General features: G+C 44.0%; 1 protein-coding gene across 11 annotated transcripts in view; it reads left to right on the top strand.

The window, feature by feature from the left end:
* Wdhd1 (WD repeat and HMG-box DNA binding protein 1) overlaps positions 1-14,375 on the top strand; it is a 47,260-nt gene that overhangs the window by 31,984 nt on the left and 901 nt on the right. For 3 of the 11 annotated variants that reach the window (XM_004835496.3, XM_013074622.3, XM_021261868.2), the window contains 9 exons: positions 2,450-2,564; positions 3,084-3,215; positions 4,965-5,182; positions 5,274-5,392; positions 5,560-5,616; positions 7,418-7,461; positions 7,814-7,984; positions 8,852-8,982; positions 11,580-11,718. In XM_004835496.3, the coding sequence (XP_004835553.2) occupies positions 2,450-2,564; positions 3,084-3,215; positions 4,965-5,182; positions 5,274-5,392; positions 5,560-5,616; positions 7,418-7,461; positions 7,814-7,984; positions 8,852-8,982; positions 11,580-11,718 (1,126 nt within the window). Of the gene's footprint in view, positions 1-2,449; positions 2,565-3,083; positions 3,216-4,964; positions 5,183-5,273; positions 5,393-5,559; positions 5,617-7,417; positions 7,462-7,813; positions 7,985-8,851; positions 8,983-11,579; positions 11,719-14,375 lie in introns of those variants that run through there. The other 8 variants (XR_002396524.2, XM_021261842.2, XM_021261849.2 and 5 more) reach the window with 8 other exon arrangements.

The following is a 14,375-nucleotide window of genomic DNA, read 5'->3' on the forward strand; positions in this document are numbered from 1 at the left end:
CCCCCTTTGAATTGACTTTAGTTAGCAAATCTACCTTTATAGTTTCCACTGATGATGTTTTCATGGTCACTACTAGTTAATTCATAACCGAGTGAACTGATTTTGCTGTGCTAGAGTCTAATTTGCTCTCTGTAAACAGCAAACTTCCTTTTCTCTTTAGTTTTTAAAAATTGAAGGGTTCTAATGAGCATGAAAAGTAGATCTCACAAGGGTTTGCCACAGTTCTGTGCTGTGCACAGATGGATCGGAGCTTGGGGCTGCAAGGAGAGCTTGTGTAGTCACGTGCGCTCTGCACAGTGCCCTGGTGGGGGTGGGATCAGAGCCCTGCCCAGTGCAAGAGAAGGCCAGACTGGCTGACTGGAGGCCCCTCTGACATGGGCCCTGGCCTTCTGCAGTTTGCTATATTTTCACCTCTTCATACGAAGAATTGAAGGACAGCACTTCTGTCTTTGTAGAAGCTGTGGTTTATTTTTTTCACATTTCTTCCTCCAAATGGTTTAGGGACATAGTTTCAAGGAAACTCATTCATAGTAGGCAAAACCCCACCAGCCAGCAGTCAGAATGTTTCTTTTCTCCTCTAGTTCCTCCATGAGGGGGATATTTAACAGAGGTAAAGTCTTTTTTAGGTGAAGTTTTGGTTTAGGGGCAGCAGTCAGGGCATTGTGGATTGAACCCAGGGCCTTTGCCCTGAGCTGCATTCCCAGCCCTTTTTTATTTTTTATTTTGAGACAAGGTCTTACTAAGTTGCGCAGGTTGGGCTCAAACTTGTGATCCTCCTGCCTCCGCCTCCCCCATCTAAAAAAAAAAAAACACAAAGTGACTGTTAACAAGATCCTAATCACTTTCTCCTTTTTCTTTGTGATAATTGTTTGCTATGAATAAATCAATAAAGTATTTGAATTGTAAAATTTTTTTAAACATGAGATGCAGAAAAAAATACTGTTTGGACAGAAATCAGTGGTCCGCATTTGTTCGTGCGTGTGTGATGGATGTGACTGTGCTTGCCTTTGTGTACACATCTGCTGCCTTTCCTCCTGTGTCTGAGCATTAACCATGGTGGCTGAGAGTCTGGTGCCTGGCAGTCTCCGCAAGATCTTTTTCTCACTGCTACCTCGAACTCTGTGCTGACTGCGGGTTTCTATAAGACCAGGCAAGGGAAAGGGAAGAAAGAAGATAAGATGCATGTTCAATAAAATTGGAACTCTGAGGGGTGGGGATTTAGCTCAGTTGGTTCCCCTGTCTGCCTCGAAAGCAAAAGGTCCCAAGTTCGATCCCCAGTACCAAAAAAAGGAAAGGTGTTTCCATCTGTTTGGTTTGAAAAACCTCTGGTATTGCACTTCTTTTTTTTCGTTTTCTTTTTCTTTCTTTTTTTTTTTTTGGTACCGGGGATCAAACTTGGGTCCTTGGGCTTCCAAGGCAGGCAGGGGAACCACTGAGCTAAATCTCCAGCCCGGTATTGCACTTCTTAATTCCTCTAGTAGGCATTTAATAGTAGGAGCTGTTCATGAGGAAACCCATGGCCCTGCTTTCTTCTGAGTATTTACCATCAGGAGTGCCTTGGCTTCAGCCCTGACTAAAAAGCTGCACTGTGAATGACATGGACAGATGTTAGAAGCATTGTTTATAAAGTAACTTTAGGAAAACAAGAAAATTGTCCATGGTACCTACAGTGTGCATTTACTGTTTTCTAGTAGTTTCCTCTTAGTCGTTTGGAGTGCTTAAGTTGAGTATTGTTTCTACAGATAGGTGTGTGTATGTATGTGTGTTATACATGCACCTTTCTGCAGTTAACAGATACTTTTTAATTAAATTGCCTAAGTTCTTTTCACGATGGGTCTCCTTTAATGTCTTAGCCTGGTCAGCAAAAACTTATAGACAAATCTACACTGTTGCCCTATTAGACAACCTTTGATTTAGCAGAGCGGTATAGATGAGAAGCTTCCTCTCGATACCAGATACTGCTCCACTCTCCCCGATACCTAATAATCACAGTCATGTCACCTTCTTGTCTTACCACACAGTACCATCTGTCCCAAGGTTTCCAAACCCACTGCACTGAGTGAAAGTGAAGGTGCAGTGTGGCATTGTAACCTGGCGTCGGCTACTTGGTAACAACCCCATGGCAAGTGTTTAAAGCACAGCTTAGCAAGATAGGTAGTATTGGAAAGGAAAGTTGCTAAGGAAAGCCTGAAGAGGGCCAATTCCACTTTTAATGATGGTTATTTAATAAAGCTAAGATGAGAAGGGAATTTGGAAATACCTAAAGCGCATGGAGATTTCATCTTTATACCCAGTTAGGCTAACTCGGGTCCTTGTGCTTTCAAGGCAGGTGCCAGAACTACTGAGTTAAATCCCTGACCCCCTACTTACTAACTTTTGAAAGTGTTGATTATTAGCAGTTTTGTGACATTGCAGAAAGTTTTTATGGTGGGATTTTTTTTCCTGACAGGTGCATCCCTTGTAAAGGCTCTCGGTTTCCTCCCACCCTTCCACGCCCTGCGGTGGCTGTGTTGTCCTTTAAGCTTCCTTACTGTCAGATTGCAACAGAGAAAGGACAGATGGAGGTACGTGAGAGTCTTACGGTGGCGCTGTCATTACAGTCATCACAATGCCCAGTGTTGAGTATTTGTTATTCTGTTGTTGGCTGTCAGGGCCTTATTGAGGCAAGGCCACCTGCCCAGGGTCTGGCAGGTCCTCGTACATTGTGTGACATAAAACGCCTGGCTCATCCTAGCCCTGGGATATAAAAAGTCATTTGAAATTTGGCAGTTACTCTAAATAAGAAGCAGGTCATCTTCTTAAAATGCTAATTTACCAAGCTCTCTGAGCATTAACTATAATAGCTAGGAACCAAGCACTATGTGTACACATACACACACACACACACACACACACCTACCTTTTTTTAAGGATAGAAGTTAGACCCAAGCCAGAATATCACACCGGAATTTGAATTGTAAATTAAACTTATAGAAAAGAGGATTTCAGAAAGCATTCTTAAACTTGAATCTGAAGGTAAATATTTGATACTTGCCTGGTGTTAGGTAATGTTTGGCTCTGAGCATTTTTATCCGTTTTTATAGGAGCAGTTTTGGCGTTCAGTTATATTTCACAACCACCTGGATTACTTAGCCAAGAATGGTTATGAATATGATGAGAGCACTAAAAATCAAGCAGTAAAAGAGCAACAGGAGCTTTTAATGAAAATGCTTGCAGTAAGTAAAATAAGTACACTGAAAAAATTAAAGTTAAATGTTTTCTATATAGATTGTGCATCTGCATAAGAAAGATATGTGAATAAGCACCTGGGAGTCTTAAGTTATGTTTTTTGTTTTGTTTTGATTTCCTTGGTACTGGGAATTTGAACTCAGGCCCTTGCGCTTGCAGGCAGGTGCGGTGCCACTGAGCTACAGCCCCGGCCCTGGGAGTCTTTAAGTTTTATCTCATCATATTTTTCCTTCCTAAAAGTTCTGTTTTCTACTTGATGTTGCTGTTAAAATACTTAAAATACCACCTTGTAGCTGAGACCAACAGAAATAAAGCCCGGTGCTGCCTCCCTGGCTGTGGCCCTGGTCTGTTCGAAGCTGCCTGTGTGCCTGACGTGGGAGCCGCTGCTCAGGCTCGGCCCATCACAGGCTGCAGCTCGGCTGGCGCTGATCCACATCTCCAGGGCCGGCCACTGCTGCAGAGACACCTGCTTTTTGTCATCCTCCTCCAGTTAGATAACCACCTGTGGTAACAATCTGTCTCCAGCCAGCGGCCAGCCTTGGTACCTTGGATGCTGAGTTCCATTTATCTTTGGAGCAAGGACTCTTCCGAGTCCTGTGTTCATGTCCTCGCATGAGTTAGTCGCTCCTGTTCTGTGTTCAGCCTGCCCTTGACTGTCACCCTTTGAGGGCAGTGACCGTGTCTTCCTTCAGCCGCATCACCCTCTTTCCTCTCCAAGCACCCCCGAGACAGACACAGCTCCCCCGGTTGAGGAGCACTGTGGGCACAGGTGGTCCTGGAAATCTCGAGAAGGACCTCAGGGCAGGATCATCTGCAGCTCCTGTGCTGGGGGCTAAGTAACAGACTACTCCTCCTGCTCTGAATCACGAGACCCTCGTGGTCTTCAGATACCAGCCTTCCTCACTGTGAACTGGAGTCACCTCCGAGTTGCCAAAAATTAGACCACATGGTGGTGTTTTCTAAGACATGTTAAAGGAATGGAGCTGTTCGCTTGGAAGTTGGATATCTTCTCCTGGTGGTCGAAGATCATAGTCACACTTAAACATTTAAGGGCAAATCTACTTCTCACCCTGGTTCACCCATTTGTGTGCCAGTTCTCACGGTAGTAACTGACTTTTTTACAATTTGTGTCTTAAATTTTCTACCCTGTCAGGGTGGGTGGCAGCTGGAAAACAAATTTAGAAGAACCACATTTGAGCCAGGCGTGGTGATGCATGCCTGTAATCCTAGCATGTGGGAGGTTGAGGCAGGAGGATGCCATGAGTTTTGAGGCCAGCCTGGACTACATAGGGAGGCCCTGTCTCCAAAATACCAAAAAAAAAGAACATTTGACTTTTTAAAGAGCTCCTTACTCTCTTTGTAAACTGAAAACTTAAAATGATGTGTCATAGAACATTGCATTGAAGCAACTATTGATTGTAACATACACTGTTATTTTCTTCACTTAAGCCACTAAAACAAAAAAATGCTGCCAAGCTGACCCAGCTTTAATTGTAAGATGCTCTCCAATTGCAGAAATGTTTTGGGTTTTGTTTTTTTTTGGTACTGGGGATTGAACTCGGGACCTTGCATTTTCGAGGCAGGCAGCATGCAGAAATGTTAATGTGTAAAATTGTACATCTTAGAATTGATGTGATACAGTATCTAGGAAGCTGTTTTCTCTTTTACCAGTACTGTTTTTGAAAAGCTTTTACTGAACATAATTTGAGGTGTTTTGTTTTTCCTTTTTGGTTTAGCTTTCTTGTAAACTGGAGCGAGAATTCCGTTGTGTGGAACTTGCAGATCTAATGACTCAAAATGCTGTAAGTTTAGCCATTAAATATGCTTCTCGCTCTCGGAAATTAATATTGGCCCAAAAACTTAGTGAACTTGCTGTAGAGAAGGCAGCTGAATTGGCAGCATCCGAGGCAGAGGAAGAGGAAGAAGAGGATTTCAGACAGAAGCTGAATGCTGGGTAAAAAAGTGCAGTTGAGTTTTCCTTTAACATTCCGAATATTAAGTTAGTATTTCTGTAGCCCCTCATGGAATTGAGCTGTTGTCTGTAGTTACAGTGGTACTGCCACAGAGTGGAGCCAGCCGAGGCTTCGTAGTCAGGTGGAAGAAGATGTGAGGAACAGAGGAGAAGCTGATGAGACAGAAGAAAATCCCAGACCCCATGAGCATGGTGAGATACGTGTGCAAGGAACAGAAGATGGGAAATGTCATGACTGTGGCTGTCCGCATTGTCCTGGCAAAGGGATACGAGTTCCCCTGCCTTTTCAAGCCATTGGATAATAAGAATGACTTTACTTTCATCATTTACATTGAATTATTTTTATTAATTACATCTAGGACAGAAATCATTTTCCAAAAGTGCAGATTCCTCTGATGTGCCAGCCATTAAGTCAGGTGAGAAATACTTATAAATTTGTAATCTCAAGAAAGTTTTGCACGTAGTTTTAAAGTGATTTATCTGCTTAAATACACTTTCCCCTTGGGGACTTGTTTTATTTTTATCGGAGATGTAACTTGTGAAGTGGATCATTGAACTCATATTTATTGAATGCCATCGTATGTCCGGCATTTTGTTGGATAGAGATGCAGAACTCAAGTACACATGTATGTTTGTCCTTGCCTTAGTGTGATTTTAGCCCTGCTGGGGAGACATGTCGTGGACAGATACGGGTGTCACCACAGAAACATTCAGGGTGCTGGAAAAACAGTGAAAAGGAGTTGGAAGTAGTTGATTTTGGGAAGTGAGATTGGAGACAAAAAGTTAGAGTAGAGGACTGCTGAGGATTTTGGTTTTTTGTTTTTTGGAGTTTTTTTTTCCCAGTACCAGGGATTGAACTCAGGATCTTGTGCTTGCCAAGCAGGCGTAGTGCCACTGAACTAAATCCCCTGCTCTGGGGTTTTTGTTTTGTTCTGTTTGTTTTTTATTTTATTTATTTATTTATCTATTTTTTGGTACTGGGGATCGAACTCAGAACCTTGTGCTTGCGAGGCAGGCGGCAGAACCACGGAGCTAAATCCCTGGTCCCTATTTGTTTTTACATAATCCCTAGGGTGTACTGACTGTTAAAACTGTGTCTGTGTATTACTTTGATATTCCTTTAAAAATCGAGTACAGGGCCGGGAATTTAGCTCAGTGGTTCCACTGCCTGCCACACAAGCATAAGGTCCCAAGTTCAATCCCTGGTACCAAAAAAAAGGAAAAAGTTGAGTACAAATGTTACTTAGATAAATACTAACTTGAAAAGCATGTGTATAGTGTTAAAAGAGCATATGGTCTCAGCAGTGGTGGAGGATGGTGGGGACCCCAAGGAAGGCCCCGTGGCTGTCTGCGGCAGAGACCGGAAGATGAACAAGGCAGCCAGGCAGCAGAGGGGGAGCAGAGGCCAGGCCCGTGTGAGGATTAGGGTGCTGTGAGGAGCACTTCCGGGCGAGGAGGATGGGCTGGTGGCAGAGCAGCAGCTGAGGGTGTGGTCTTCATTCCGGCTACAAGAAGCCCATGAAGCTGTCTGCATGCGATTGAGCAGTGGTGGGGGCCGAGGCAGGGGCAAGGGTGGGAGAGTCGTGAACGTTTCCGGGCCCAGAGCCAGAGTTCAGAGTGTGAAGGACTCCCAGTTTCTAGGGCACTAGAGTGCCACAGGCTGAGGTAGAAAGCTGAGGGATCACCGTGAGCTAAGTGGAGCATCCCGGAGACATTTGGATCGGGAGCTGGGAAGGTGGTCTGGCTGAGAGATGTGAAGTTCAAATCACTGGTGTAGCTTAAACCATGGCCACGGTGAGCAGACGCTGGGAGGGTGTGTGGCTAGTGGAGAAAAACAAGCATAGGCCTGGGGATCCCCAATGGTTGGCATCCAGAAGAGGAGGAAGTGGGTGTGTTTCACAGTAGCAGGTAGGGAGAGCTCCCACCTTATGTTGTTTTGTCTTGCAATAGGAAGGAAGTCATCTGTATTGTTAATAAAAGTGTAAAGTTACAGTGTGCCCTTGTTTTCATATACTGTATATAGATGAAAGTATTCTTTTTTTCTTTTTTTTTTGGTACTGGGGATCAAACTTGGGTCTTTGCGCTTCCATAGCAGGCAGTGAAACCACTGAGCTAAATCCCCGGCCCAGATGAAAGTATTCGACCTAGTATTATAGAAGTTAGAAGTTGTCTGCTTTTTGCCACTAGTGTTAAGTAAGAATTTCTTTTTTGTGAAAGGTGCAGTTACTCCTAGCAACCAAGGACGAGTAAACCCCTTCAAGGTAAACTTTCCAGCGATGTTTTGTATAATTTAAATACACGACCATAGCAAGCAGTGTTCCAATGCCTCCCTGGAGCCGGACAGTTTAAAGGAAAGCAAGAGCCACCAGTTCACCCTTGGGCCAAGGGTTCTTTTCACCTTCTCTTCTAAGCACTGGTGGCTTAGGGCCATGCTTCAGCTTCAGGGCTGTGGTATTTGAGAATATAGACTTGGTCTTACTGTGGATGGTAACTACATGTCATTTCCAAGGATGAGACCACGATACAATTGTGACAAATTTAAAGGAAAAATGAATGTGTTGAGACTTTTGTTTCCTTCTTTAACATAAAATGCTAACCCAGGTTTGCTCTTAGGTATTAGCCAATTCCAAAGAGCCAGCCCTGTCTGAGAACTCATCACGTTCAATGAATATTTTAGACAGTATGAGCAAGTCATCCTGGAAGCCCACTGCCCCAGGCCGAGCAGCCGGCAGTGAGAGGTCACCCGTGATCAAGCCCCTGATGCCCAAGCCCAAGTCTAAGCAGGTAGCGTCCCAGCGCCCACACTGCCGGGCACGGCAGGGGCTCCACCGCTTCCAAGCTGATTGTCCAGCTCTGGAATGGCCTCTGATAGGGTTCTGCCCCAGAGTTGCGCGCGCACACGTGTGTGTGTGTGTGTCTCTGTGTGTCTCTATGTGTCTCCGTGTCTCCATCTGTGTGTCTCCGTCAGTCCTCAGAGCCTCGGCGTCCCTCCATTCATTATAAAACCTCCCAGATGGTGTGGCGCAGCCTTGTCTACTGTAGGTGGTTACAGTACTCAGCCCTTGCTCTGTTTTCTGAATTTGTCCACCATCCTCTGTGTTTCACCCCACGTTTGTTATTAAATAGATTTATTACTTATCTTCACCATTTTCCACCATTGTACCCACTTAGAAACACAGAATGTGACGCACGGTGCTTTCAGGTTTTGTGTGACCCAACTTGTTTTCTTTTTCTTTTTCTTTTTTTTTAAACAGCAAGAACTTTATTACTACTATAGACAGACTCTCTTAAAGAGTTTATTTATGGGCCGGGGATTTAGCTCAGTGGTTTTGCCGCCTGCTGTGCAAGCGCAAGGACCCAAGTTTGATCCCTGGTACCAAAAAAAAAAAAGAGTTTATTTATATAGGGGTTTTGGGGTTTTTTTTTGGTACCGGGGATTGAACTCAGGACCTTGCACTTGTGAGGCAGGCACGGTGCCACTGAGCTAAATCCCCAGCCCTTACTTACACAGTTTTTATTTTCAACTGAGAGATTAAAACTTTGCTTGTTGGAATACAAATTCTAAATAATTGTAAATGTTTCTTTGCATATGTCAGAATTTGCTTGTGACAAATTCTATTTGATATAGCACTACTAAATGTGTTTTTCTAGGCATCTGCAGCATCCTATTTCCAGAAAAGAACTTCTCAGGCCAATAAGACCGAGGGAGTGAAAGAGGAAAACCCTAAAGATGCATCCCCTGAAGCCCCCGCTGTGTGCTCTCCACATGCTGAGACCCCGAGGTCAGTGGCAGGCCGGGCTCCCTGCTGCAGGGCTGGGTCTGCTTCCTGGGTACGACACTGCGTATAAGACAGCGAGGGCGCTGGGCATCTGAGCACGATAGCACCCAGGAAGCCACAGCGCTGGTTAAATATGTCTGCAGTTGTGGCCACCTTTCATTGGGACGCTGCATTTTACAAATTCAGTTTTGTTTTTAATAGTATAAGCTGGGCACGGTGGCACATGCCAGTAATCTTAGTGCTTGGGAGGCTGAGGCAGGAGGATCACTGTGAGGTCAAGGCTAGCCTGAACTACACAGTAAGACTCAAAATACCAAAAAAACAAAGTATAGTTACACGGGACAACAGCAAAAGGTAAAAAATATATATGACAGCCAAGTGTGGTGGCACATAACGTGTACACGGGAGGCTGAAGCAGGAAGATGACCAAGAGTTTGAGTCCAGCCTGGGCTACATAATGATTTCAAGGCCAGCATGGACTACATAACAAGACCCTGTCACACACAACAACAAAATATATATATAATATTATTTTTATGTATCTGTATCTTGTATTCCTTTACGGTTTCAATTATTATGCACTTCTAATTCTGCTAGTTATCATCACGTTGTTTTATATTGATGTTGTATCATTTTATGTATCTCCACCAACACAGAATGTTTTAAGCCTGCTACTTCCCTCCCTTCTTCCCTTCTCTCTTCTTTTCTTTCCTTCCTTTCCTTTTTTTTTGAGATGGGGTCTCACTGTGTCTCCAGACTGGCCTCAAACTCCTGAGTCCAGGTGACCGTCCTGCCTCCACCTCCCTCACAGCTAGGATTACAGGCACACACCACCACACCTAGCTTACTGAATTTCTTGGTCGTATCGTAGATACAACGATTAAATTTAAAAAGTCACCATTTTCTTTTACCATTGAATATCTCATTTTCTTAACTAGTTTAATTGGAACAGAAGAGAATAGCTGTGGTTTTAAATTGTGGTTGTTTCCTATTTCATTCTAAATTTGATTTATATCTTAAACTAAAACTTTTATTTAAGAAGATTAATAATTCTGCTTTTCATATTCCGCTTTTCGTACTCAGTTGCCTCTATGGAGAACATACCTTTTGAAATCTCTAAGAAATTACCATATTTAATCAGATATTTTGTCACAGATGTTGATGTACTGAATCAGAAGGAAAAACTCAGTTTTATTTTCCTTTGAAAAATAGCTGTTTAGATGCAGAAGATTGCATGCTATTAGTCAGACTTGTAATGTTGGCCCAAATTTGATTAAAATTAGTCTTCTAATGTCTAGAAATTCAAGAACTTTTGTTTAGCATTGATTTTTGTTTGTAATATTTTTCTGGGAATGATTAAATTAAGATTACTTAAAATTTGTATTTTCAAACATCGGGCATGGGGTTATAGTCATACTCTAAATATTTTTTAATGACTTGTTCTACCAGTTTAAAAGTTTAGACAAAAACAAGTCAATTTTACTGGTTTGTTTTTTTTTTGGTACTGGGGATCGAACTCGGAACCTTGCACTTGTGAGGCAGGCAGTGGAACCTCTGAGCTAGATCCCCAGCCCTCGATTTTACTGTTTTATAGAGGTGGTCCTTTCCTTCTAATGCTTTGTAGTGAATTTGAGCTTTTATACTTGATGAGGTTTGTATTAGAAATCCAATTTTATATCCTGTATTTTTGTTTGCAGTTAAACACTTTTTGTTTGTTTTTTGAGACAAGGACTTGCTGTGTACCACAGGCTGGCCTCAAACTCTCAGTGATCCTTCTGCCTTAGCCTCCCTAGTGCTGGCATTACAAGTGTGCACCACCACACCCAGGTCTCATTTAAAATTTTGCCACACACATTTTCCCTAGCATCTTTGTTGTGTTTTTTAACTTATTATTTAGGCTGTGGGCAGCTTCGGCGTAGAGAAAGGCAGTATCGGTGGGTAAATTTGGGGACCCTCAGCCTGGCTCCTGCCTTCTGAGTCCCTGCAGTGAACCGCTCCTTTCCTTGTCTTCAGTGGAGACCCTCATGCTCGCACGTCCCAGCCCACTGCGAGTAGGTCAGCCAATAGTTGCACACAGCCCTCAGGATCCCTGCAGTGGCCCTGCCAGAAACTGTGAGGGTCCCTGCTGACCTCCACTCACAACCAGCGGTCCGGAGAGAATCCACAGCTGGGCCACATCCGCGCCAGGTCACCAAGAGAGCAGGATGAGGAGGGGATGGATGACAGGGCCCTGGTTGAGATTGGGATGGGGGCCTGGAGCCATCATGGCCCTGCACTCAGAGGACACGACCGCGAGTGACCCTCCAGATTGGCTCCTCTGTTCCGTTCATCAGTCCTGCAGTCCCTGGACACTCACAGTGATACAGTATTCACGGTGATGGGTTCCCTTCCTCTGTGTAGGAATGTGAAGACCTCACAACTGACGTAAAACGGTAAGACCAGGTGGTGATACATGTCTGTAATATCAGCACTTGGGAGGCTGAGGAAGGAAAACTGCAGGTTCGAGGCCAGCCTGGGCCACGTAGTGAGACTGTTTCAGACCATAAAACTCTGTAAGCTATGTACTGACCATAAATTTTTTCATACAATTGCTATTTTAGGCCAAAGACTGGGTTCCAAATGTGGTTGGAAGAAAATAGAAGTAACATTTTGTCTGACAATCCTGACTTTTCAGATGAAGCAGATATAATAAAAGAAGGAATGATACGCTTTAGAATTCTGTCTGCTGAAGAAAGGAAGGTAAGGATAATTGTGCAGAGATTAAGATCTTAGTGAATTTTCCAGGCTTAAAAATGTTTCATAGAAATGCCTTTATCTATTTTTAGAAAATTGAATACCGCATAAAGCTCTTGGTGGCGAGGAAATTAAAAAACGAAAATGTCATTTTCCAACATGTGGATCTGTAATAATTACTACAGAAAGCCGATGCTTAATTTTGGGGCAGTTAAGTATTTAAATTTGTATAAGTCCCCACATGTTCGTAGTTTGGGAAATGCCTCCAAGAAAAGATCCATTAGTTGTAAATCAAAAGCAAAAATGGTGTTAATCAGGGCCGGGGATTTAGCTCAGTGGTGCCCACTGCCTGTTGCGCAAGCGCAAGGACCTGAGTTCAATCCCTGGCACCAAAGAAAAAAATGGTGCTAATCGTTGTCTTTGAACTACTACATTACGGTCCTGGCAAGTGGAATTTTAAAAAGCTGTCTGCTTGCCCGAGAACACTCTTTTGTGGGGACAAGGGGGGTGTCATGTTCTGTCCGCACCTTTCCCATGGAGAGCAGGCCATACTGTCCATACTGGGGGGGGGAGTGCTTGGGAAGTTGGGGTCCTGTGTGGCATCCAGGTGTCACCTCTGCCACCTCTGCAGCGACCCAGCCATTTGCCATGGGTCTTGAATAATGAAGTTAGAATCTGGCCTGACCACTCCCAACCCACTTACAAGTTGTTCATCAAGTTTGTGTTTCCTGCCTTTTTGTCAATTTTTCTAAAGGGAATAAAGATTCTGCAGAATTAGATACATTGGCATCTGAGTGAATAAAGAAGAAAGACAGGGCTTGAACTCAGGCACATCCCCAGCCTGTGGATGTGGTTTTGAATGCATAAAATTAAGTGTCAGCCAGATGTGGTGGTGCACACCTGTAATCCCAGCACTCTGGGAGGCTGGGGCAGAAGGACCTCAAGTTCTTAACCAGCCTGGGCAACTTAGCAAGAGCCCGTATCAAAATAGTATAAATAAGTAAAAATGGTCTGTAGCTCAATGCCAGGGCTCTAGGTTCAGTTTCCAGTATTGAAAAAAAAAAACACCCTACAATTATCTCAAAAAGTTCCTGCATTTATAATATTTTGTACTTAATATGAATAATTACAAGCTGAGTTTAGACTGAAATATAGAAATAGAACGTCAGTTTTTTAGCATGCTCTGGAATTAAGGATAAAAGATTTCATGTTTTTAGAAGTGTTTTAGATATTTAACTGCTGCATAAGAATCGTGCGTATTAACTGGGTACCATGTTAGGTTTCAGTACCCTTCAGTTGTGTACCTTTCCAATGGGATTGAGATGTACTGCACCTGTCTGTGCAGACATTCACTGCTTCTTCATGGTGAAAGCTTCCCACCCCTTCTCGCTCTCCCAAGCTCACAGTTTCGCAGCTGCACTACTGTGCAGAAGCGCGCCAGCACTTCATAGTGGGTACCTACTGCTCACCTTCCTCTCGTCCCCCAGCCTTGGTAACTGCCATTCTGCTCTCAGCCTGTGAGATCAACTTGTTTTTGTTTTTCAAGACAGGGCCTTGCTATGTAGTTGAGGTTGGACTTGAACTCATGAGGTAGCCCAGGCTGGCTACAAGCCTGCTGTGATCCTCCCGCCTCAGCCTCCCAGGTGCTGTGGTTACAAGCGTGTGCCACTGTACCCAGCATAACTTTTCATTTTTACGTATTTATGCAGTGTTGGGGGTCGCACTCAGGGCCTCGTGCATGCTAGGCACAAGTTCTGCCTCTGAGCTATGTCTCCAGCCCGGTCACACTTTTTAGATTCCAAATGAGTGCAATCATGCCATGTTATCCTCCTGGCTTCTTTCACTTCACATGCTCTCCAGTTCCTCATGTTGTCCTAAGTGACCAGGGGTTTCATTGTCTCTGCAGTGCAGTTGACAGTATGACAGTGGGAGAGTGTTGTATTTCATTGTTTTATCCACTTATCCGTCAGTGCGTGCTTGCTCCTCCTCGCCTGTTGGGAGTGTGGGTTCTCTCCCAGAACGGAGGTCTCTGGATGTGCCCATGCGTGGGTCTGGGGGCATCGTCAGCCATCCTGGTCTGGGGCTGCATTTCCTGGGGAGCCCGCAGTTTCTGGTCCCAGCTATGCTGACTGCCCTCATGGACACTCCCAGCAGCAGTGTGCGTGCCCCCTCTGCCTACACCCCCAGGACACAGGGACGTTGGTTCGTTGCTCTTTTTGCTAATGCCTATTCTTACAGCATATGGTGATAGCTCAGTGTGCTTTTTTTTATATTGGTACCGGGGAACTCAGGACTTTGCTCTTGCGAAGCAGGCGGTGGCACCCACTAAGCTACATCCCCCACCCGCTCAGTGTGCTTTTGACCTGCATTTCCTTGGTGATTACTGATTTTGGGCATTTCTTCAGTGCCTGTGGCCCCTTGTGTGTCTTTGAAGATGTATTTAGAATGTATTGCCCATTCTTTAACTGAGTTGTTTTTGTGCTATGGAATTTTCTAAGTTCCTTAAATATTCTGAACATCAAACCTTTGTCCAATAGTTTGCAAATATTTTTCCCAAAGAAAGATCTGCTTGTAATTAGAACCCTTAATAATTAGCTTAACAATTCAGATGCTGATTAATCTATTTTATATGTAAGAGTGCTACCTGGAATGTAATCATTTCC

This window comes from Heterocephalus glaber, unplaced genomic scaffold (genome assembly GCF_053883595.1).
Source record: "Heterocephalus glaber isolate CG9 unplaced genomic scaffold, H.glaber_assembly_v1.0 deba00000122, whole genome shotgun sequence".
Lineage (NCBI taxonomy): Eukaryota > Metazoa > Chordata > Mammalia > Rodentia > Bathyergidae > Heterocephalus > Heterocephalus glaber.